The 26,881-nt window shown below is 35.6% G+C and overlaps 1 protein-coding gene across 2 annotated transcripts in view; it reads left to right on the top strand.

Annotated features, from left to right (window-relative positions):
- KIF16B (kinesin family member 16B) overlaps positions 1–26,881 on the top strand; it is a 135,752-nt gene that overhangs the window by 45,630 nt on the left and 63,241 nt on the right. For both annotated transcript variants that reach the window (XM_070933062.1, XM_070933061.1), the window contains exons 13-17: positions 5,836–5,955; positions 9,659–9,710; positions 13,195–13,332; positions 22,224–22,306; positions 22,557–22,645. In XM_070933062.1, the coding sequence (XP_070789163.1) occupies positions 5,836–5,955; positions 9,659–9,710; positions 13,195–13,332; positions 22,224–22,306; positions 22,557–22,645 (482 nt within the window). The remainder of the gene's footprint in view (positions 1–5,835; positions 5,956–9,658; positions 9,711–13,194; positions 13,333–22,223; positions 22,307–22,556; positions 22,646–26,881) is intronic.

Genomic DNA, 26,881 nt, shown 5'->3' with positions numbered 1-26,881 from the left:
AAACGAAGGTATCATATTCTAAAGAAAATCCTATGCTGATTAATTAAAGAATATCTTCAAGATTTCTCCAGTCACTATAATTTCCCATAATATCACTGATAGAATAAACACATATGCCCTTCCCTACTTTAAATCTGAGATAGAAATTCTACATTTTTAATCTTATTTCCAAGATGCTATGTTTATAGCACTCATTCTAATTATCAGCAAATTCTCTTTCCTTTTCCCATTAAAATAAATTATATGTGCTTGTTTTTCTAAGTTCTGTCATTGTTCTGATGTTTAGATTGAGATTTATTCTGCTCTCCAATATATTAGCATTGAAAGCCTCTCTTGCGATGCAGATGGCTACACTTTGGCAAAGTAGTTAAACAAAAACCGAAAAAGCGCAAATGTGCGTAGAAAGATCAAATGCTTCCAATTTAGCTGCTGTTGCATAAAATTCCTTTATCTGTTTTTTTTTTAATCTACAGGTTTTTGATTGTGAGCAGAACTAGGCAAAATATTGTTAGAGAAATTCGTGGAATCTTTGCAGATGTTTGAACAGATATTTATTTTAAAAGGATTTATTAATTTTGGTCACTTCACTAAAAGCTAATGCTACATATTCTCAAAAAGTTAAAGAGCTACATTTGAATCTGTAAAATTCACAACGAAAACTACTTATAGATCATTAATTATGCTACTGTTCACCAGAATGGAATTGCTAATTTCCTTGTATGTTAATGAGGCGAAGTTAGTAAATAGTTCATAGGAGGGAAAAATAATAAAAGAAAGAATGCATATTACAGCATCTATAATGGTTGTAATTCGTTTACATTCTCACCATCATGAAATGAATAGCATAATTAATTAATCCACATCCTTATAACTTCTATTCTAGTAGTTGCTCATTTGGTCAGAACTGCATGTTACATCTGCCTTTTTCAAACTGACATTCAATTTTGAGGCCTATTGATGTACTTTAGTACCATCTGTTTTTCACGGTAAGCTATTTACAGCCTTTGTGGTGTAACATCACGTTCCCTATTTATTTTGCAGCATAATTTTAATGGGTTTTCTTGATTGATGAGGATAACATTATTTACAGTATAGAGAGAAAGAGAAATCTAACTAGGAAATCTCAGCAGTGTGTGGAATACATATTTTAATGTCTCTAAGCTTCACTTTTTTAATATATCACATGGAGTTTTAATTGTTTCCTTTCCTTTAAAAAAAGACATTGTTTTTGTTCTGAACTTGGTACTTTTGTTCTAAATATAGTACTGTAATTATATGAATGAAAAGCAAAGTATCTAGATACTAAAATATTAATTTTTGGAAGATCTTAAGCCTGCAGCATCAGGATTTGGATTACTGTTCTCCATGTTGCTGTGGTATGATTTCAATTTATTTTTTAATGACTATAATACACTGCACTCTGGTGTTCATTTAAATATTCTACCATTTGTAAATAAAGATGGTATAGTCATATGTACAGGTCTTCAGATATATGTTTTGCTGTAAAAGATTTGGATCTTTACTTTAGGGACTTCAGAAGTGGCAAGGACAGGAAAAGTTTTAGCAAGAAGCAGTATGAAGTGGCCAAAAAAGAAAAAAGAAGAGCAGACCAAAGTTTAGAATACTATAATCTATTTTATTTCAACTATAAAAAGATAAGATAAGGACTAGAAGACCTCCAAGGTCCCTTCCAACTCTGTTATTTTGTATTCTAAGTACGTGATGATCACAAAAGGGGTACTAACACATCTAAATCGTGAATGGCTGACTGGAAGGACTTGTTAAAAACAAGCCCTATAATAAGTCCTTCCATGACTTATTTGCTTGATACATTTTATATGAACAGGATAAAGAATTCATAGTACATAATTATATCTATACTTCAATGAAGGTAGAAAAGGATGTTGTAATTTATTATTTTATTTTATTATTTTATTTATTTGTATCCTGCCTTTATTATTTTTACAAATAAGTCAAGGCAGCGAACATATCCAACACTCCTTCCTCCTATTTTCCCCACAAGAACAACCCTGTGAGTTGAGTTGAGTTGGGATGAGATAGAGTGACTGGCGCAAAGGATATTTGTTCAGATCTGTAGGTTTGTTGCATTGGTACTAACCCATTGGGGTTTGTTAGATTATTTCATATGGGAAATTGAGACTCATGGAAATTACTGGTTCCGTGAAACAATTTTCTGTGGGTGGTAAATAAATTGCTACCACTGAGTACTTTTTTAAAAATGCCTTATTTTCTTTCAAATTTTGTTTAAATTTCCCAAAATCTCATGTATTTGAGAGCTATTTTTCATGTTAGAGGACTTATTTTAGCTTTTCATTCAAGACAGTTAACAGCTTGACCTATTGCTGATCTCCTTTGGTCAGGATAATAAAGCCTATTCGCATTTTTAGGATTTCATTAAGAAATTTTACATTCATCTAAAATATAAAGTACAAACAGAATGGATATATATTTGCAAAAAAGATCATCTGTGTGGTACATATCTCATTGAGTTGGGCCAGCTTTGTTTAGTGGATTTACTGGTATGTAACATGGGAACCACATTTAAGTTTGCTGCCTAAATAAGAGATAGCATATATATTTCATGATGCAAACTGATGCTGATTTTCTTTTCTTTTGAACTGTAGAGTTCACTAGGTTTGCCAGTTAGAAGAGCATCTTTGGCTGAGAAGGGATACAGGCAAAATATGTTGGATTGGGTTGTTTGTTATTAAGTATTATTAAACTCTAATATTGTTTATGTGTCAGAAGGCGTTTCAAAGTTTTATGGATTTTATTTATTAGTTGCTTTCCTTGGTGTGTACTTGTTAATTTGATGATGGAAATGCTTTATGTATTAAGATTATTAAATGCACTGAAAGATAACCCAAGAAGATGGATTAGGAGATAGGTTATTTTAGATTTCTACCTCCACCTCTATATACTACATTACAGATCCACTGTGAACACTGTGTGAAAGATGCAGTAGTGTTGTATCAGGCAGTGAACTAAGTTGCTTCAATACAGGAGTATATTAAGCTTGGATGAAAGAATGCTCATAATAAACATTTCTAAGTGGCAAGCAGAATTCACACATTTGTGGAAATATAAAACACATCAGCAAAGTTCTTAACTGGGAAGCAAAATTCACACATTTATGGAAATATAAAACACATCAGCAAAATCCATAGCTATCTGACCAAAGCCAATTACCTATGACATTTGAGAGAGCAAGGCATTAATTATTTTATGGTGGGGTACACAATATCAAACTGATTGGTTTTCAAAGGCCATTTCATCTGTCTTTGCAAAAACATCTGATCTTTTTTATTTGAGAAAAACGTGAGTGTATTTTTGTACTGTCTTGACCTTTAGCTGGTCATTCTCATTTTTGTATTAATTTTCCTATAACTTATAATTTCAACATCATGTCACTGAAAATGAATACATTTATTTCTGTGTGAAAATGTTAGGGTATCATGGCTTCATCCAAGGTAGTATAAAATTCTCATATGTACCCAAAAAGTCAAAACTAGTAGTAATATATTAATGATCAATATTTTGCTAGAGCAAAAGAGGTTACATCGTTTCTCTATTTCTACTCCATTCTAGCTATCCTTTATCCCATACTTTCAAAAGAATTACATTCTCTTGAAACAGCTTTGGGGTTGTTACATGAGATGTGATAGATTGGCAAAAATCAGAAGGTCCATTTTCTGCAATTTTACCATGAAAGAGTAAACAGCAATATGTAGATCTCAGAAAAACAGCAAAAAATAGGGAAAGAAAGAATGGCATGTGATAAGAACAAGAAAATGAAACCTAGCTAAAATTGGTTCACATTAATAATATTAAATATATCGTCCCATATTTAATCGTACTTACTTCCACTATGTCTGCTGCTTCAGAGATTGCATATGTTGTTTAAATTTAGCATTTCTTTGATTTTGGGGTTATCATGAACTACATTCACCCATAATTTAGATTTCTTCTTCTTCTTGATCCACTCATTTTTCCTTCATAATAGTTTTATAGCTCATTCATTCTCTTCATGTGATCAAGACACGTTTTATATTTATACAATATTCATTCTTTTGTTCTCAATATGTGTGAGTTGACATGCTTCAGTCACATATTCAGAACCAACCTTTTTCTAAACTTATATTCTCTATATATCTATATACTACTAAAACTGTCCTGTTTGTGTATAATCTTTTACTGGGCAAAACAGTGCATTGGAGGGCAACAACTTTTGCACCAAAGTATCTCAAATGGGCTAACTTATATAGAATGTGTTTAAGTCTGCGATCCATGACTCCCATGGAATAAACCCCCAAACTTTAACAAGTGTTATAAAACATTTTATGACATACAATTACCATAAAACATTTTGTGACATAATAGAAAATGTCATAAAACATATCCTGTAGTGAAGGAGCAGTTGCTCAAGTGCCAAGCCATAATAGGTAAGTTTCCCCAAAATTGCCTGTTGCTAGACAGACTGAAATTAATCTGTCAGGAGCAATGGACTCTGTCTCGATGGGGGAAAGTGGCATTTGAGCCATAGATGAGTATGTTCTTATGTTCAATTTCGTTGCTCTGCTAGGTAATGTAATATTTTAAAACACAATCAACTGTTTAGTGGTGTTACAGGCTTTTTCATTTATATCGGTTTTCAGACTTAGTGATGTACTGAACTCTATATATACATAATCAACCATGCTAGTTGAAGGAAAAAGGGAATTGTAGGTCAGCATATCTAGAATGTCTGTTTTTATGGAGAAACTAATTTATACCAATTAAGACAAAATGAGGCGTGAAACGTGTAGGAAACATTAATGTTCAATTCCATTTTTTAAAATACAAGTAGATTAACATTAAATATTTTTATATGAAATTCAGCTGGTTCTTTTCTTTTGACGCTTTTTGATGCTAGTAATGCTAGTTACTTGATTTAGTTGCTGTAAATTTTATTTCATATGCATTTTTGCATGTCAGCATAATACTGTAGGGAGGTTTTAGCTATAAAATTGCAAAACTAGCTAAACCTGTCCATGAATATTTCTTGTTAGTTTAAATGTGATCTATGCACTGAAGAATCATTTTGTAGCTTTAAACTGGAGAAGTGTATTTGATAAGGATGGACTAAAAAATTCTTTCCAATGTATGAAATTTTGGTGCCTACTGTGAGCATATTTTAGCTAGTGTTTACATTAGTAATATTGTGGCATTTGCCTGTATAGCTCCATGTTTTAAACAAATAAACTGGATTATTTCAATATGTTTTATTGAAGAGTTTTTAGAAACTTCAATACAACAAAATATAGCTATCAAATTTATATTTGGGGTAAGTTTTATGAAAATTCTGAATGCTGTTCTTCTGTATATTTATTATCAATGGAAGCCCTGAGTACAAATTAAAATTACTTCTAGGAGCTGCAATTTTATTTTTTATGGATCTATGGAACTCATTGCCATAGGTCAGACATTATGAGTTCAAAAATTATTGAAGGATGATATTAATCATACGCCATATCAGTCTTCTTGCTCCTAAATATCTAAATACCAAAGCTTTGATACTTACATGTTACCATAAGTCATGCTATTTTATTTGTTGCATTTCTTTTCTATCAAATAATTAAAATCAATATTCAACTGATTTATGATGATGGTTCGCACACTATTTTGTAGAAATTATAGTAATTTCCAATATTTCTTTTAACACTGTGATGATTTTACCCTCAGTTAAATTATATAATTTAATATTCAATATAGTTATATATTGAATCAATATGCAAAAATGTCTTTAAGAGGACTTTATCATGTTTGTATGTACAGGAGCAAACTTTAGCTCTGCGGAAAGAAGGAATTGGAGTTGTGCTAGATTCTGAATTACCTCACTTAATAGGCATTGATGATGATCTTCTAAGCACAGGTATCATCTTGTATCATTTGAAGGTAATTCAATATTTATCTGCTTTCCAGTTTCCAATAAGACAGTTGTGTTTTTGTACTAATTTATTGTCTGAGTATACTAAACATCTGTTACTTCTATGCAAAATGGAGGTCAATTACTGAATATTCTAACTTGTTTAATATGCTTTTATCAGTCATCTACTGCCTATATCTGCCCTGAGGATTAGTGATAGATGAATAACATTCTTATTTGTATTTGTTCTTAATTCATTTTACTCTGACTATGACTTGTTGATGCTTTGAAACATTTCATTTGCTTTCATTAATAAGCACAGAACTAGAAATAAATAATAATTTCTAATAATATTAGAAATCATATGGTTTTAAAATGAATTTAAATAACAAATATTACTAGCTGTCATGGGAAGCATGAGAAAAGCAATACATCACTAACTAATAAGACCTCTAATTCCAGGCAAATGTACCTTAAGCTTGTATAGGAAGAGACAGAATACGTTAGTGTGTGTTTTGTGATTTTAGCAATCTGAAGTTTAATAAAAAAGTATTATTTTTGAATCTAAAATTCACAATTAATTCAATAAATTCTTGAATCTTAGAATTGAGAGCAGCCTCTTTCCTGTTCATAGAGCTATAGGAAGAGAAATTAAAAGCATAAGAGAATTATTGCTATAATTTTCCTTTGTAGCTTGGGCAAAATAATTTTTCATATGCACTCATCTTTCAACATAGTAGTGAAATAAAGGTAGTTCTTTTTCATGATAATTTTATTAAAATTTACAGATACAGATACACTGTATAATTACAGTGATAAAAAATTCATACAAAGTAAAAAGGATTAAAAAGAAATAATAGAAAGTACAGAAAAGAAAAATAAATTAGAAAAGAAATAAAAAACATATAGTGAAGAAGAAAAGAAGTGCCGTGTTTCCCCGAAAATAAGACTCTGTCTTATATTTTTTTGAACCCTGAAATAAGCTCTTAGCCTTATTGTCATGCGCTCAAAAGCCCGATTGGGCTTATTATCAGGGGATGTCTTATTTTGGGGGAAATAGGATATATAAAGAAATAATTTCCCCCTTCATCACAAATTAAACAATTTTAGTAACTTATCACCTTTTCTTAAAATACAAGAAGTGATATCTTCTTCCCATATCCCATATTTTATCTATAAACGAATCCTTAAAACCTGATCATTTCCCCAGTGATCAGCAGAACTCCATTAAAGATACTAGGGATGCCAACATATCTATTTTAATCCTGATCAACTAAGTCAATTTTATATTCCTTTTTATTTTTAATAATCTTGATCCTTAATCCCTTCAAATAATGACCTAGAACTTGATTTATTTTCATTTTTACTTTGTCTGCTCTCACGAAATTCTTCAAAGCTTTATGAAGCTTCTTTTGTAAATCTAATATAGGAAAAAATATCCAGATCATTCTTCTGTTATATTTTTTGCATACAATCTCTTTTCATTATAAAGACATCTACTAAGGTATTTTTAAATCCATGTTCAGATCAGTCTCAGTCTTTTCTGGTAAAAATTGTTCCTTTCCCATAACATCTTTTAAACATAGTCTATCTATAGAGACAGATACCTTAAAATTAACTTCTGGGTCCAGGGTTCAAAATATCCTTTAATATGCCATATGTTAAAATGTTTTCTTCCATTCTCTTTAACAACCACAAAATTTGCTTAACAATCACAGTGATTCATTAAAAAACTACTGTACCTCAAAAAAAATTTGTAAAATCAGTTCCGGTCACATTGGTGCCTCAACTTAGGAGTGTAATAACTTATGAAATTAACAAATTGCTCAGATTCGGGAAGGCTTGGACTCTAACTGGGTTAATTTGGATGACATGACGAGGGCAGATCTTGAGGACATTATCTGGGATGAGTTTGATACTGTAACTCCTGAGGACGTGGACAGGTTACTGGGGAAGCTAAATGCAACCACATGTTTATTGGACCCATGCCCTTCCTGGCTAGTGCTGGCTACCCGGGAAGTTACACGTAGCTGGCTCCAGAGAATTTTTACCGCTTCTCTGAGCGAGGGATTCTTACCTCCCGCCTTGAAAGAGGTGGTGGTAAGACCCCTGCTTACGAAGCCCTCTCTGGATCTGGCTGTTTTAGCAAACTACCATCCAGTCTCCAACCTTCACTTTTTAGCGAAGATTGTCAAAAGTGTGGTGGCACGACAGCTCCCACAGTATCTGGATGAAGCTGTCTATCTAGACTCGTTCCAGTCCGGCTTCAGGCCTGGATACAGCACAGAAACAGCATTGGTCGTGTTGGTTGATGATCTCTGGAGGGCTCGGGATAAGGGATGTTCCTCTATCCTGGTCCTATTAGATCTCTCAGCGGTTTTTGATACCATTGATCATGGTATCATGCTGCACCGGTTGGAGGAGCTGGGACTGGGAGGCACCGTATTACGGTGGTTCTTGTCCTACCTCTCTGACAGGTCGCAGTCAGTGTTGACAGGTGGATAGAGATCAACCTTGAGGCCCGTTACTTGCGGGGTGCCACAGGGGTCGGTCCTCTCGCCTCTCCTGTTCAACATTTATGTGAAGCCGTTGGGGGAGATCATCCATGGTTTTGGGGTGCGATGTCATCTGTACGCTGATGACACTCAGCTGTACATCTCCACCACAAACCACCCCAATGATGCCCTTGAAGTGATGTCCCGGTGCCTTGAGGCCGTACGGGTCTGGATGGGGAGAAACAGGCTTCGACTCAACCCTTCCAAGACTGAGTGGCTGTGGATGCCGGTGTCCCGGTACAGCCAGTTAGTCCCATCACTAACTATTGGGGACGAGTCATTGACCCCCGCAGAGAAAGCTCGCAATTTAGGCATCCTCCTGGATGCACGACTGTCTTTAGAAGATCATATAACAGCCATGGCCAGAGGAGCTTTCTATCAGATTCGCCTGATTCGCCAATTGCGTCCCTTTCTCGACCGGGACTCATTATGCACAGTCACTCAAGCCCTCATCATTTCCCGACTTGACTACTGCAATGCTTTCTACATGGGGCTCCCCTTGAAGTGCACCCGGAAGCTCCAACTGGTCCAGAATGCGGCCGTGTGAGTAATTATGGGAGCAACATGGCGCTCACATGTAACACCTCTTCTACGCGTACTACACTGGCTTCCGGTGGCCTTCCGAGTGCGCTTCAAGGTGTTGGTTCTTACCTTTAAAGTGCTCCATGGCTTAGGACCTGAGTACTTATGAGAATAACCTCCCACCAACCAATACGCTCTCACAGAGTAGGCCTATTCATAGTACCATCATTAAAACAATGTTGTCTAATAGTTCCAAGGGAGAGAGCCTTCTCTGTGGGGGCACCTACTCTTTGGAATAAAATACCTCCTGGAATACGAATAATCCCAGATCTTCACACTTTCCGACGTGCCCTGAAGACCTTTCTGTTTCAACAAGCAGGGCTAGCATAAACATCTAAATTCTATGCCAAGGTCTTAGCAGATACACCAATTTATTATTTACTGTTTATATATATAAGAAAAATATTATATGTATATGAAATCTTAATCTGTTCACCGCCTTGAGTCCTTTGGGAGAAGGGCGGTATAGAAATTCAATAAATAAATAAATAAATAAATAAATAAATAAATAAATAACCAGAAATCCAGTTCCATTTGCAGTCATAAGTCAAGGACTACCTGCAGTGACTATACCATGTCAATTTTTCTCCCTTAGGAGGGCCAAACACATGTTGGCAGAGATGATGCTGCAAGAGAACAAGATATTGGTAAGTATGCTCTCTTTCTCTTTTAATCTAATAGCTGTTCCAGCAATTGTTGGTTGCAGGGTTAGGAGGATAGTTTCTAAATTCATAAACTTGGGCTTTAGAATTACTATGCTAACACACACAAACCACTGAGACACACACACACATTCTTCATTTCCCCCATCCATGGATTAGGGCTATGCATAAAGTACTCATTGCCATGAGCAGGTATCTATTATAGGATGCTTACAGAAGAAATCATACCTGTGGTTTTTGGAAGAATGGCTGATGTAAATAGAACACTGCATTATTTTTTACTAAGGTTTATGGTATTGGAAATAAGCCATTATATTATAAACTTCTTATCCCTGGCCCTTCTCTACTACTTTATGAATTCCTCCCTGTTGCTCTCAGCATAATACCGCATATGAATAAAAGTCTTTGTTCTTGTAGCAATGCAGATTTATATTTTTGGTTATACTTCTATAGCTCTCAAATTAAACCAGTCTTATATATACGTCTCTCTGTTTTGTGCCCCTGCGTATGTGTATATAGATTTATGAAAAGATAAAATTCAAAATTAAAAGTTAAAGAGGAAAATAATACAATTGTTGAATCTCAAGTAAAGATGCACAGTACATATGCTGTATATAAACTTTAAGGTGTTGGTTCTCATCTTTAAAGCGCTCCATGGCTTAGGGCCAGGGTACTTACGAGACTGCCTGCTGCTACCGATAACCTCCCACCGGCCAATACGCTCTCACAGAGAGGTCCTCCTCAGGGTGCCGTCGGTCAAGCAGTGTCGGCTGGCAGCCCCAGGGGGAGAGCCTTCTCTGTGGGGGCACCCGCCCTGTGGAATGAGCTACCTCCTGGAATATGACTGATCCTGGACCTCCGGACCTTCCGTAAGGCCCTGAAGACTTATTTATTCCAGCAAGCCGGCCTAGCCTAAATGGTTTTTAATGGGATTTTTAAATTGGGAGGCCGATTGATTTAATCTCTTTTAATTATCTTAACTTTTGTATTGTATGTATTTTAATTTTGGCTGTTCACCGCCCTGAGTCGCTTTTGGGAAAAGGGCGGTATACAAATTAAATTAAAATAAAATAAAAAAATAAATAAGCACCAAACAGGACAATATATCAGAATCTTGGTTGGAGCAAAAGAAGTATAATTAAGAAGTATAAGAAGTATAACTGTAATAGAAATACTCTCTACCAGGGAATTTCTTTAGCATAGACTACATAGAAGGCATCCAGAGTTGAATAGAAAAGGTGCATATTGCTCAGGGACTCTACTGAGCCCCCCCCATGTGGATATCTATGCTGATGAAAAGAGGCATTTTTATAACACCCTTACAAAACAACAGAGGCAATGCCTCCAACTTGCCCAAAGCACAGGTCTGATTAAATTTTGGAATTGTGATTCAAGCAGTCTTCAATTTAGGATTACAATTGAAACCAGAATTTCTGTTGTTAAGTGGTGCGGTCGCAACATCATGTGACTGCATTGTTTAGCAACAGCAATCCCAGCACTCCCTGTTGCTATTGTTAACTGAATTCCACTGGGCATTAGCCAAGAATCCATTCCAATTTAAACCATTCCCAGCTTGGTCTGTCCAGCCCTGAGCCTTGGTTCTTCCAATATAAGGGATTGCTTCTACTTCATCCCCTGCTACTGCTTATTCCACCCCGCCCCGCCCCATACCTCTGCCCTTTGGCTATCTTGCACCAAAGGGCAGAGGTGGCAAACAACCTCAAAACTTTGTTGCTTGCCATTGTTGCTTGGGATTCTTGGTATGCCGTGGCTTTGGGATTTAAGAAGCTCCTGAACTGCAGTGCAGAGCCATATCTCAGCAGCATGGCATGAAACTGCAGAGTGGTATAAAACAGCCACCCAGGAAACCCAGCTGTCCAGAAAACCCCAGCAGTATGGAATGACACTACAATCCAACAGTGTGAAGCAAATAGCCACTCCACAATGCATCACATAGTCACTGCCCAGCAATGTGGCACAAAGTAGCTGCCCGGCAGCCTGGCACAAAGCAACCACCCACAAAGCCCCAGATGCCCACACTGCCCTGTACTCTAAGATTCCTGCTGTCTGCTCTGGCCCTTTGTAAGGTAGCTATCAGTCATTTGAGACCTTCTTCCAAAATTCTCTTGAGGAAACTGTCATGTGCGACCTTTGTGTGGCCAGCAACTGCCTCGCAAAGGGCCAGTGTGGGCATGTTTGGTCAGCAACGGAAGCAAGAAGTTGGCAAAGGACAGCTAGGGCAATAGGGGCTGCAGAGTGCAGGGGGTTGAAAGGACATAGACGGGGAAAAGATTGGAGGGAATTAAAGCACCCTTGCAGTTGTAAGTGCTGGTGGGCTGCAAAGCACCTAAATTTTCATCATGGGACTCTGGGGGCTCTGCAATGGCTGTAACTTCAGGGACCAGCTGTAAGTTCCTTCATTCAGCATCACTGTAATTTTGAACGGTTACTGAAAAAATGGTCATAAATCGAAGATTTAGTAAATCTTCCTGTAAAAGAAAGGTACGAAGCTTGGCCTTTTAGAGAAAATTCTATGAATTGTGAGTGTGAAACTTAGACTGATTTGAAAATCATCATTCCAGATGTATTGTTTAAGAGCCCTTCTGTCCATTTCAAAGGGAAGCATCTGATTTTCAAAAAGAGTAAAGACACTAAAGGAGTAGGAGCAGCTGCTGGTCATGTTAGAAGAAGAATAAGGGGTGCTGTTTCCACTTAACTGAATGGATAAGACTTCCAAGTATGCATAACCATTCATTAGATGGAGGAGTTATGCATTTTGTAATCATACCCAAACTCTGAAGGATTCGACATTACATGCTAATACTGGCCTGTCAAATATGCGGCCCGCGGGCTGGATTCAGCTCGTGCAGGCCACGCCCACCCCGGCTCCACAAAGGCAAAAAACCTTGCAATACGTCACGATCCAGCCCGCAACGCGATCAAGTTTGATACCTCTATGCTAATAGGACCAAATCTATGTTTACATTATGATATTCAGCACAATTTATTCCTTCCTAGGATTCATAACAGAGATCACGTTATCTTTGACCACTTCCAGTGCCTCAATGATATCTCAAGAATGATCATTGTTACAGCTGCACTAATCTTCCGCGGTCCAGTTCCGAATGGCTAAAAGCCTGGTAGTGGGCTGTGGCCCAGGGATTGGGGACCCCTGCTCTATATGGCTCTCTAACACAATACAGTTTTCAGTGTCTACTGATATCTAATCAATTTCATGTTTGAATTGTTATTTTAAAAATGTGTACTTTTTGATCTATTTCTTTGCTTCTATATAGACTAGTTTACTTACCTTTCTTATTTTAAATATTCTTTCTCTGTATACAGGCAATGCAAAGAAACTATGAAATCTAGGAATTAATGGGATAAGTGTTAATAGATTAAAACTTCAGGATTAGAAAAATAAAAATCCTATTGTAATTGTTATTACAGATCTGTTTTTGTGTTTTAGTACTTCATGGTCTTGATTTGGAAAGCGAGCACTGCATTTTTGAACACTTCAATGGAACGGTTCATTTAATACCACTCGATGGAGCACAGTGTTCTATAAATGGAATTCAAATCACAGAGGCTACACAACTCAACCAAGGTATTATCCTAGACATTTCTTTGCCTTTTCTCATTTCGGAGCTCTTCTACATATTTTATTACAGTTCAGCTGTACAGATGATACATTAATGAGATGCATGTACTGTACTTTTCCAATCCAGCCTTCTCTGTTGTTTTTCAAATGTGTTTAGATTGCATTTTCTATCATTACCAGCCATCATGCTTTCAGGTCCAATGCATCTGAAAACTTTCAGGATATGAGGAGGACAGATAGGCAGATAAATATAGTGAGACCGTGTGTGTGTGTGTGTGTACATGTGTGTATTGGTAGGAGTAGAAATGTATTTTAGTGGAGACTAAAACAATTTGTGATTTCAAGGCATCTTAGGTCTAACCTTTCCACAAAGTGAACAGAAATTAAATCATCCTAGCCGCACATTGGAAATAATAATACCTCCTGCTTATCTTAAAGAAATTAAGCCTCACATCAGGAGATGGAATATTTTAATTATTTATTCATCAAGATTTATATGGGCTGCCCATCTTATGAAAAAGTGACTCTGGGTCGTGTACAATAAGTCTATAAAACTGTTAAGATATAAAAAACAATTACTACTGGAAAAAATAAAAAACCACAAAAGCTAAGAGAGGACAACAGATGTTAACAACAAAGGAACCACCTCAGTTCCTTGCTAGTCCCCTGAGGATTTGACGATGCAAGGACCATTTAATTCATCTGAATGTTTGCACTAAACTTTGCCTGCAGCAATGTTCAGTTTGCTCAATTTCATTTTCAATAGTGTCTTGAAAAAAGCTGTTCCATTTTATTTTTCCTTTACCATCCTTATTTTATCACAAAATCTTTCTCATGGCTTCTGAGTATTAAAATGAAGGAAGGAGAGAAAAGATTACAAGACTGCTATGGTTTTGCATGTTTTAAAGAATTCAGTTGCTCTGAGAAATGCAAGGCTTTTCATCAGTTTCCTCACCAATCTAAGGACAAAATCAATATCTCCAGCTGGATTATGACATTCCAGATGCTTGAGTGTTAACCCCTAACAGAGCATGCATCTATTTGTAATGTGTATTTCTCTCTCAGGGCTTTATAGAGCACCCCCACACTATTTTATTTAAGTTTACTATCTGCATGCTGAGGCAATAAGAAGAAATACTATGCAATTTAGGGTTCTTCAATTCTATAAGTATGTTAAATTGAGACTTACATGTTTTTATTTTTCTTCATGACGTTATTGGTTTAACTTGGAGAACACATGTTTTAGAAGAAGATTTACATATTCTCGATTCACTAAGGCTACTAGCTTAAATATAGACAAATGACAGCTGTCATATTTCATAATATATTAGCATTAGCTTTTAAGAATCGTGTATTAGAACTATTTGTTAAATATTTTTAAGTCTGGAATTTTAGGACCTTTAAATACCTGTGTCAGAAATTTTTAATTAGCTTCTTCATGCTTAACCCTTTCATTTGAAAAATAGTGTTAATTTGAAATGGTTGGACAAAGAAGGAGTTGAAGGGAATTATATTGTAAAGATAATGAAGTAAAGACTTGAGCAATGAGCATAATAAGAAGACTTGCCATAATAAGAAGACATGAGCCATACAAGTAGTGTTGTACAAGTTTAGAGCCAGTAAACAGAGGAAAGGAAATTCAGAGACAGTTACTGACCTTGTCACAGAGTGTCCAGAAAAAATAGTTATTTAAATAGTTTTATTTAAAGAACTTGTATTCTACTTCCTATTTTAAAAATTTCAAAGTAAGTTACAACCAAAATTGCTAACCTTGTACTAAACAATATTTCCTTTCCATTGTGTGCGTGTATGCCTGTGTATTAGTCCCTGCAGTTTTCTTGCCAAGATTTCAGAAGTGAGTTGCCATTTCCTGCTTCCTAGGGCTGAGAGGGAATGACAGGCCCAAGGTCACCCAGCTGGCTTCATGCTAAGGTGGGACTAGAATTTACTGTCTGCCAATTTTAGCCTTATGTCTTAACGACATTAGACAATCACTTAGCATAAAACCTAAGGTATGAAATTTGCTATTGAAGGAATGTTTTTCTTTTCCATAGGGTACTTTTATACCAGATATGGAGATACAATATATCAAATCATAAATTGATTTATTGACAGTTGCTATACCAGGGGCCAATAAGCAGTATCCAGGGAGAAGTGGGTTTATAAACCTTCTTTGTGACTTATGCAAATCTACTTTTGTTTAATTGGTTATATTATATTGTTAGTTAATGAGCCACAACCCATTAGGATATTATTGTCAGGGTGATTAATAAGATTATCCTTACTGACTAGGTTATTTATATGTGTATTAAAATATTCCATAAAGGGTGGATCAAAAGACATCACACTTTCCTAAACACAATTGAGCTCTTACCCTAATGTCTAAGAACTTGTAGTTAATAAATGTTATTTAACTTAAATCAAAATACCTTGGTTTCCAGCACTAAATGTTTCCAGCCATCTAGTTTACTCCTTAATGACTTGCTTGCTTGCATTTTACTTATCTTGTTAGGACTCTATTACTTTGGGCATGGCTGTAAATCCCAGCTTCTGCTGACTTTAGATTTATTTCATTTATTTCACTGAGTTTACTGAAATTGCTTATCAGAATATATAGGAATATGTATTCAGATAAAAAAAAAATGTCCTATTCTTTTTTAAGTTGTAGTGATGACCATCAATTTTGAATATTGCTATTGCTAGGCAATTGCCACTAGCATTGATGATGTTACCTAGTTTGGGTATTGAAACATCTGCAAGAAAACAACCAAGTCAGAGAGGATCAATTACCACTTTGCTGTGATGGGAGAGTTCAATGGCATCAATGGCTGTAACAGTGATGCTTGCAAGAATGGGAACTCTTAGCTAGGTCATCCTTCTAATGAGATAGAAAAGGGAGGAGGAGATCTTTGGGTAATTACCACAGGGTGGAAGGAGGATAGGTGGGCTTTGCAAACATCAGACAAACCAACTTATATAGGAGAAGAACTTTATAGTGATGCCAGATGTTAAGACTCACAATTTGGAAGACTTTCCTCTAATTACAGGGGGAAAGCTTTGAACTTTTAACAAGCAGATCTGAAGACAGAAATATGGCCTGAACAAAGTCCTAATAAATTCTATCAACAAAGGAACCACTACTGAAAGAAAAATTCATCTTTTAGTAGGAGATATATCATTGGAAAATGGAATGTGAGAAGTATAAACCAAGGAAAATTTGAAATTGTCAAAAAGGAGCCATTTTAAATCAGATATATGTTGTACTATTCAGGTCATGAAACTATATCCTGGAATAATGAAATTTGACCTACAGAATTTAGAGTCAGAATATAAGATCATTGCAACGAAGCAAGTACTATACATGTAATTTATATGAAAGAGAACTAGAGGAGCTATGAATGAGAAAACTGAAGCTAGAAAAAATTCTGCCATATTTCATTTTTGTATTCACATTCGTTATTCATGTATTACTCTGTTTAGTTTATTTTATCGTATATACGTAAGTAGTGGGAAGCTGACAGTGGTGTCATGGTGCCGAGTAATGCTCCCAACTAATTCAAGACTCTGAGGCCTTGGCTTCCTCAAAAATCCAGTTTATTAGGTACATCATATCGGCATGGTCAAAGATGAAACCAACACTGAATAATTCCCGCGTTTTTGGTATAATTAAAGAATAGACACTGTCCATTCCCCTCGTGTCATAGGTCATATAAGCCACCCAAGCAGGTGATGAACTTCTCAGCACTCCCTCCTGCCAAGTTGCTATGGCACGCTGATTTAGCCTTGGTTCTCAGGAGCCTTATCATTGTTATGTCTGGCACATTGGAGGAAAACATTCTACATTCCATAAGTAGAATGGCAACTAAGACACGAAGCAAGAAACATCAGCTAGAGTCATTTTGAGAGTTGACAAGTGGTTTATTTGGCTTACAAGGTGGCCTTTAGATGAGGAACCTAGATTACATAGGATAATGTAAATGTGTTTGAAGTAAAAAACATATGTTTGGGCTTTGGTTGTACTTGCAAACTGGTTGGCCAAACTGTATGATAACTTAATGATATTGTGCCCATATGCATGTTGCACATATGTAACAAAAACTACTCTGCTTCTTCTTGAATTTACAGTACTAATCTACTAAAAAAAAAACCTCAATTTTCTATTCTGACTCAGAGCAACTGGTTATGATAGCAATCATGCATATATTTTCAGTTACAGTGGAGTTACATTTATATCCGTTACATGGCAATGAACATTAAGCAACTCCTCTTCCTCTTCTTCTTCCCTAATATTACCAAGATCTCAAGAATCTTCAGACTTTGCTTAACTACTATTCAAATAACAAAAAAGACCATTTTATTAATTGTATGAATGTAATTGGTATCACATCTCACCTGCCCGTAAGAAATACTTTTAAACTCTAAATCCCTTTTGGTTGTGCAGTTGACTTTGAGCAGAATGACATTTCCTTCAAATGACATTGGAAGTACTGAAATACCTTCTTTTGCACTGTTTAATTACTCTGTAATTAACTTGTTTGTAGAAATAAATCCTACAAAAGTTTTCTAAATAAATAGTTATTAGTTGCAAAATATTAAATTCTGTATATGCTTGTTGATTTTTTATAATATTGTAATATAAATGTGCCGCATAGAATTACTTTTCCCATTGATTTGAAACAGTTGATTGAGTGAGTATCCTTCAAAAAGGAAATAGAAAATGTAACTTTCAGAACAAGAAGAATGTTAAGTAACAACTATCTACGTAACAGTCAAAAGAAATTATTTTATGGCATAGCTGCTGGAATTGTAACTTCAGACTTAGTAGTTGCAAAAGGAGTACACGAATTGAAAAAAAAAAAAACCAACCCAATGCATCACATAAATTACAGTGAGAGTATTGAAATAGCTTTACAGCATGAAGTTATATGAACAGTAAATCTTTAATATTAGCCTGGGATAAGGTTTAGTAAGAATTGTTAGTATAGTTTTGAATGAAAAGAGAGCACTAGATCCTTCTTCTCTAAGAATCGATGCAGTAGAGTCCTACCAACTTTATTACATTTTTATTTCTATAGCGGATTGGAATATTTACATGAAATTAAAGGCAAGCTGAAGTACAAGTATTTGAAGAAAAGTGTAAGCCATGTCACATCAAAATTACATTTGATACTGATTTCTATCTATAAACTCTATTGACAGAACTATGCTGGAACAAGAAAATTGATAGAATTTACCAAACAGAATGTAATCACCTGGCTATATTCAAGATCACTTAGGTGATACTGCACAGAAAATCTTATGTCTCCTCATTTGTAAACCATATTCTGTTTTCAACTTGAAATTTAATTCTTTCAGCTTCTCTTGCCCTGCTGAACTATTTAATTTCCAGTCCATTCAATAGATGTGATGGTTCATAATATTTATAGAATGGAATCTAGGTTTTTAATTTGAATCTCCAGATAATTTTTTATCTCTCCAAGTCAAGAAGAAATGTTTGAGCTATTCTCAATTTGAGTAAATTAGAGCAGAACATAGAAAGCTAACTCAGTTGGAACAATGGTATGGTATGGGTTAGACAGATCAGATTCAAGATATAAATTCAGATTTATTTATTCATTTGCTAAAGCTTATAAAATCACTTTATGCAACTTCCTTCATTCAATATAAATCTAGCATTAAAATACAGTTGAGCCGAAAGCAAAAGTAATAATGACACAAAAATAAAATTATTATCATAAGCCACTATACAGTCATACATGTCATAATTCTTAACAATTGCTATTTCTTCAGGAGCAAAACAGTAGTCATCCATCCCCAAATATCCTCCAAAAAAGCCAGATCTTGACTGTCTTAGAAAACAGCAGCAAAGATGGCACCAGCATTATAAAAAATCAGATGGTGCAGAGGATAGGCTCACCTTAGGGTTCTTAATGGTGATATAATTTAGGGCTGCTGCATTCTGTAGCTTCCATAAGTTTTGCAAGGGCAGCCCTATGTAGAGCAAATATGAAGGAATAGAGGCATTAGTAATGGTTTACAAAGCTATAAGATCCGCAAAAGAACACAGCTTGTACACAATATAGAACTATAAGGAGCCTTGGTGGTGCAGCGGACTAAAGTGCAATTAAGTAGCACTTAGCTGCCAGCTGCCTGCAATTACTGCGAGTTGAAATCTCACCAGGCTCAAGGTTGACTCAGTCTTCCATCCTTCCGAGGTAGGTAAAATGAGGACCCGGATTGTGGGGGCAATAAACTGACTTTGTATAAAAAAAAAACACCGCTTGGGGGGGGCCAAAAGCCCTACTAAGCAGGTATATACAAAAGTATGAAGGCTATTGCTTAATGCATTGTCAGCTTTCTTGAGTCCCCGGAGAAGGGCGGCATATAAATCAAACCAATAAATAAATAAACAATAAATAAATAAACTATGCATATAGGTCTTCCTAGCTATGGCCTCCACTTCCCCTTATAATAAACTGTGATTCCAAGAGGAGTTATTCCCCTCTTTTGACCTCATATGGAAATGAAATGAGACTGAAAAGGGGTCAAGCCCCATGACACCCCATAGTGGAGGTCTCCAAGATTTGACCTCTCTTCTATACATCACACTCAAATGAAACTTCCCATCAGAAACGATTACTGCAAAACATACTCCCAATTCTGACTTCACAAGGGAGCCGTGCTTATTACTGAAGATAACTGAGAGATCTAGCAGGATCAGGAAGGCCATACTCCTTCCATTCCCTGTCCTACCACAGGTCACCGCAAGAGCAATCAATGTAGCCTCATTCCTTGGCCTGAAACTAAATGAAAAGGATTTAGATTTCCTGCTTCATCGAAAGCACCATGTAACTACAGATCTGCTGCCTTTTTAAGAACATTTCCCAGAAAGAGAAAGTTGGAAAAAGGCTAATAGCTGGGTCAAGCAATGGCAAGTTGAAAAAAGGATGCACTGCCACTTTCTTCAAGTCAAGTAGCATGATCTCATCACTCAAGGATGCATTTAGCCACAAGCACTTCATCAAGATGAAGTTACCTTTGTCGGTTTTCACCAACCAGATAGGACAAATATCTAAACCATGGTGCTGATGTTACAGAAGATCCTGTTCATTTTTTATTTTTTGCAAATAATTTTGTAAGACCGTGTGTCTGTCACCCCTTTTAAACTTGCCCAGTGGTTTGATTATGCATGTTATGCCCCCTAATGTCTGGAAAAATGATCACAGCACCCCAAAAACTTATCTTCCTACCCAGAATTGTTTGGATTGCTCTAAATAGGGGTGAATGGATAGCAATAAATGCAAAGTATTAATGTTTTGCCATTCTGATTGCCATGGAGACCTGAATCTATGCTCATGTTTGGTTGTATTTGTTCTTCTTGATCACTGATGCCGTTCAATCTATTCTGCCACTTCATTTACTGTCTCCTGGTTGTGAGAGAATAAACATAATAGTACAGTAAAAAGCATTCTGATCATGGTCAAAATACTTATAAAGCCTATATCTGAATGAAATCTCTGACCTAATTCAGACTTATCCTTCCTGTACAGAAGAGGAAATCCAAGACAAGGCTGTTCTACAGCTCTGCATGGAAACAAGCTGTGGCAATATCAAGTTCCAATTTGTTGAAATGTTCTCCTATACATTTTTCAAACATGGACCCCAAGTTTCATTTAACTTTCCCATTAATCTATTTGCTTGATGATAACATGGAATGGTTATGAGATGTTCCTTATTGTAAGTAGCTCATAACTTCCACATGATCTCTGACAGGAAAGTAAGTTGTTGCATCTGTCAGGATCGCCATTGTTTAACCCATTCTGGCAAAAAGATGAATTAGTATTTGATTTACAGTCTTAGTAAAATTCAATTTAGAACTGCTGTCTTAGTCCACTTAGTGGTGAAGGCCATAAGAGTTGATACAAAGTGGCTGCCTCTGAGGGATCTAGTTGGAGATTTGTCTTATGTTGACTATATCTACCAATCTCTGGTATAGAGTTTCCATGATAGGGAAGGATTATAAAATTATTCCTTCTATTCTCTACCTTCTGGTAAACTTCACAGGATTTTAGATGTTCAGTCACCTCCCTGCCATATTCAGTCTGGAATAAAAAAAAATCATTCATTCATTCATTGGTTCTACTCATCCTCTTTTGTCAAGTGTGTAGTTATGTGTTAAGCTTGCTATACTTATGAAAATAGGCACATAAATCTCTAGGCACATAAGACTTGCTACACTCTTGAGACACTATATTGGGAGGGTGGTCTTGGTATTCATAAGACCTTTTCAACTTTTATGATTATGTCATTGCATGTAATTATTAAAATATGGGTGGAAATATTATTTCTGAGGCAGAGTATCATTGCTCTGTGAGAAATTTTGTCTTGCCAAACTTTTACTGCAGGTGATCAGTTAATGCAGCAATTGATATGGTTGCTATTATATAGTACAATTTATTCAAATAATCTGGTACAAAAACAATGCTCTCTGTGTGAGTTTTTATGAGCTTCCACACATTTTTTCTTTTCAAATATATTGTATTTCTTTGCGTTTGTTGAAAAATAAATATTAAAAAACATATGGCTATGATGTCTAAAATACACTCTATTCCACTTGAATCATTTCAAAAAGCCTGGAGGATTTCTTTTAAATTGGGAGAAAAGTTTATTGCCAATAAATGGTTTTCTCTTGCTCTTAAAACATCTGAGTAAGCAATTTTATCCAGCTTAGAATACAAACATCATACATTTCATTTTTAAAAGTGGCAGTCTACAGCTCATTTTCTAAAAAATGTATTTTTCATTCCATGATGGAGTAAACTAATTGTGTTTTAGTCTGAATTGAAGAATTATCTGTGCCTTTGGTTTGCTTATGGCTTCAATGATTTTCTTGCCAGGTGCTGTAATATTACTTGGGCGGACAAATATGTTTCGATTCAATCATCCCAAGGAAGCAGCCAAACTGAGGGAGAAAAGAAAGGTGAGATTATGGAATACATAACAAACTTCCATTACTTCTAAACTAAGGACCTGATTGATCTTGGTGCAATAATTTGAATGAGATTAAAGTACAATGTTTATGCTCCCCACCCCAAAATATTCTTACACAAAAAATATTGTCATGGAGGAAATCATCTATGTAGTTGCAAGGAGTCAAAACCAACTTGATAGCATATAATTGATCAATCAGTTAGTCAAATAACCATTAACTTTTCTGTTGTCTTTAACAGAGTGGATTGCTTTCTTCCTTCAGTTTGTCCATGTCAGATCTTTCAAAGTCTTGTGAAAACCTTTCAACAGTTATGCTGTATAATCCAGGGTGGGTTTTTTCTCAACTACTTTTTTATGGCTGATATCAATATATTGTATTTACATTTGAACATGTAATTATTTTTAATTATCCTTCAAATATGTAAATAATATGTATTAATATTAATTGTTAAGAGAAAATGGAGAAATGTGAAAATCAGGTAGTAAAAAAATCTGCTTGATAAATATTCTAACAGCAGAACTGTCTTTACTACAGCTTGAGTGAGTTGAGCACCTTTACTGAGCACCTTGGTAAGGTGCTCAGTAAATCTGCCTTTGCAATCCAGAGATCACTTGAGGAGGCCAAAAGGCATGGCTAATGGCCTACATTTGTTTGGAGACTCTAAAACTTTTATACTATTATATCCTTTCATTATGCAAAGAACTAAGCTCAAATCATGAGCACATTACTCACTTAATGTGAGTGCTACTATCATTTTACTCCAAATTATAAATAAATTTAATCGTTGTTTTTAGGACATTGTAGGTATCCCCCAACAAAAATAATAATCTTATATTAAGAAGTAGCTCCAAAAGTTTGAAGATGTAAAATCTAAAAGGAAAAGGAAAATGCAGGATTTTAAAAATATGATTATAAAGGAATACATAAATATATGTTTTTTTAAAAAAATGATAATATTTTTTAAAATTCTGGCCAGTTGATTGTATTAATTGTAAATGTATGTAACTGTATTTAAGTGTAAAGCTGTGCAACGTTTACTGTCATCCAGGTTGAAGTATAACTGCAAAATAGCAATTGCAATCGTTAAAAGAATTCCCTTGTTTCATGTATGAATTTTAGACCACTACATAGATGGTTAGAACAATTTCTCCTGATAATACTTGTTTCTTGCACGGGTCAGGTGACCGGAAATATCTCTTCCCTCTTCTATGTCAAAAAAATTAGCTTACAACTCTTAACTATTTGTACTTTCATAGGTAAGGCTCTTTTTCAAAGCTACTGCTTGTATCTCAGTAATCTAGTTAGTATTTCAGTCTACTTTTTTTAACCTAATACAGTCTACTTTTAACTTAATGCAGCTATGTCTGTAATGTACTTCTGCTTAATGTGTTTTCGATCTCCACTGTGCAGAGCAGATATATCTGTCACTTCAAATGGTGGTAGTGTGGAATAAGGCATTCAATAAAATGTCAAATTTTGCTCTCTAGCCCCCAAGTTGCTTATTCTTTTAGGTTGTAAAAAATGTTCTATATTCACGCTCTGTATTTTTGCCACCTTTGGTGGGTAGGAGGTGGGGGCAGGCATATAAGTTCTTGAAGTTCACTTACGTTTCCCAGAGTTGCAGTTTGCTTGAGAGTAGATTTGCTATTTAATTAAACCACCATCACAGCAAAAGACATATTAAATGCAATCATTTAATATGACAGGTAATTTGCTCCCAAGAAAAATGGCCCCTCAGTGTCAGACCAAAGTCTGTCTACTTCAGCATTCTTTCTTCAAGAGTGGCCACAGATGATTTCTGGGAAGCACACAATCAGCCTGGGCATAGTTTGTCTCTCATTGTTTGCACTTGAAATCCTTTTTTCTCTGACCCTTACGTAGCTGCAATCATTAACAGGCATTAATCAGCTATAAGTTTCTGAGAGTGATGACCCAATAAAAATCTGGAAAATCTTGTGGGAGAAAAAAATTGGAGTTTTCCCTGGAGCTTTTTCCTGCAAGGCTTATTTTTGTTGCCAGACATTGAAAAATTGGGTTATTTCCTAATATTTGATTTTCAACTGAACATAAGTTAAGGTGCAGAAACAATTATTGCCAAGAAATCAACTAACGTTTTAAAGTGTGGCAAATCTTTATTTATTTCACAATATTTATAACCTGTCCCAATTCCAAAGGCTTTGAGTGGCGGGGGAGGGCGGGAAAAAAAAAAGGAAAAAACCCAAAAGCATAATAATGGATAAGTAAATATAATTACCAAAAAAGAACCATAGCCAGCAAAGATAAAACCCCAGATGGATATACACAGTCAATCAGTTGGAATTGGAAGCACATTAACATAAAACAGCTTTAACCTGTTTGTGCAACTGTAGCAAATTGGAAGTTGCACAAAGTTCTAGAAGCGGGGAGTATTCCATAAGGTGGGGGTTGGGGGAGGGAAGAGGCTGTTACAGGGATGATTGCCATTCATTCATGCCCTGTGGGTATCATGACAGGAACTTTCTTTAGAAGAAGAATCGGCTGATAGAAAGTATTTCAGATTCAGCAAATGAGAGTTATTAGACATGTATTCAGAATCTTGTTCCATCTATCGACAATTTTCCCCCTGAAAATTAATGTTGTCTGTATCTATTCTATAGTGTAGAAGATAAAGTCCTGAATTCTTGTTTTTGTTGTTATGGATGGTAACCTACAATTAGATTTATACTTAAAGACTGGTGGAAACTTAATAATGCTTCATCAAGAATCTAAGATTTATTAAGGTAGCATCTAAGAATATAGGCAATTCTAAGTAGGGTTTGGTTTTTTTTTTTCTTTTTTTTCTTTTTCTTTTTTTTTTTTTGCAAAATTAGGATGTTCAGGTCTGATAAATTTGGTAATTCCAGTTATAGAGGGAATCCTTTAGATATTGTTCCAAAGGCTCTAATCACAATTGGTATAACAATGGATTTCTTTTTCCATAAGTGTTTTACTTTGATCTGCAAGTCCCAATATTTTTTAATTTTTTCCACTTGTTTTTCCTCAATCCTAGCATCACCCAGTATAGCAATATCAATGAAGCAGTCTTTCTTCTTTTTGGCAAATGTTGTATCCAGCAGGTGGTGAACAAGATGCATGTCTGTTTGGATTTTAAAGACCCATAAGATTTTAACCAGCTTTTTCCAAAACCTTCTCACTTGGTGGTCCCAGTAGTCTCCCCTTATCCCTCCTTACTGCTTGTTCTTTCTTAAGTGCTTTATAAAATTTCTTATGCTCTCTGAGTGATGAAAAGGAACCTAATGAGTTGTCCATCAGAAAAGTAAGCACTGCAGTAAGAGGACATTTTTTGCTTTATAACAACCTGTGTCAAACCAAGGTTTGCATCTTATATGAAGGAGGCTAGAATTAATTTATGAAACTCTAGATGGTGAGGCCTAGAAAATGTGGATAATAGTTTGGTAACGTAATAACACCTGTTCAGAGGAATCTGCTAAAAAAAATTGGGAGTGGAATTGAAAGAGAGTTCCAAAGGTGCTTTTTCAGGAGGCAACTGGACTTTCTGGGTTTTTTCTTTGAAGACATTTCGCTTCTCATCCAAGAAGCTTCTTCAGCTCTAACAGGATCATGGAGAATGGAAGGATTTATATTCCTTGCAGACAGCTGGCCATTTGCATCCTTTTAGAAGGTCGTTGAAGCACTTGGAGATTTATCTGTGTCCTCAGGGTCACTGAAAAGACTTTTAGCTATACAATTTGGGATGAACACCCTTTGAATGGTGTGGGAGTAGGAATGGATTTCCAGAGAAAAATTGCAGACTACAGGAACCAGGAGCACTACTCAGGTGACCCTGAGGATTAACATATTATGTGGCTTAAATTGAAATAAATGGGCAAGGACCATACTTGCACATAGCCCCAACATAGTCATAGAGATATTACATTTTGTAGTGACCATTGCACAGTCTTAATGTGCATCAAACTGTGCATCAACACAGCCAGTTCCTCTGTGAGCTCATGTCTCTCCTGGGTTTCTGTTTCTGGAGAGCAATCTTTTGAAACACCCTCATCTGCTGAAATTGAAGACCATATGAGGCTAACCAGATCATCAATGGAGGATTGGACACCAACCCTCCTATGATGATGGCTCAGTCTCCCTTCTTTCTTGGCACATACCTGTCTGGAAAGTGAAGAACACAGATACCTCTTTTCCGGAATATATTAACTTGTTTGGTATTTTGTTCCTCCAAGGAACATGGGCCATAGATGATATCTTTCTCTCTGGATATACTCTGCAGGCACTCAAAACTCAACACATTAAAAATGGAAGACTCTCAGGAATTTGAGGATATTAGTAGTAAAAATTAAGCATATTTTAAAATATTCAGTTAGCAATTATATATTTATTTCTGAATGAAGTATATTTTAACTTTTAAATATTCATATTTTCAACAAGTGAACTATGATATGAATAATATAATCTAAAACGTAATAAAATGATTGTGTATCTATAAAGATAGTTTTTAAATATAAATTCTTTTCCCATCTTCTTACGTGCATGTAAAATTTTTCTTCATCTATGATTCACAAT

This window comes from Pituophis catenifer, unplaced genomic scaffold, assembly GCF_029215685.1.
Source record: "Pituophis catenifer annectens isolate HBS135680 unplaced genomic scaffold, rPitCat1.0.hap2 SCAF_1, whole genome shotgun sequence".
Lineage (NCBI taxonomy): Eukaryota > Metazoa > Chordata > Lepidosauria > Squamata > Colubridae > Pituophis > Pituophis catenifer.
This window is presented reverse-complemented; position numbering and strand designations above follow the sequence as displayed.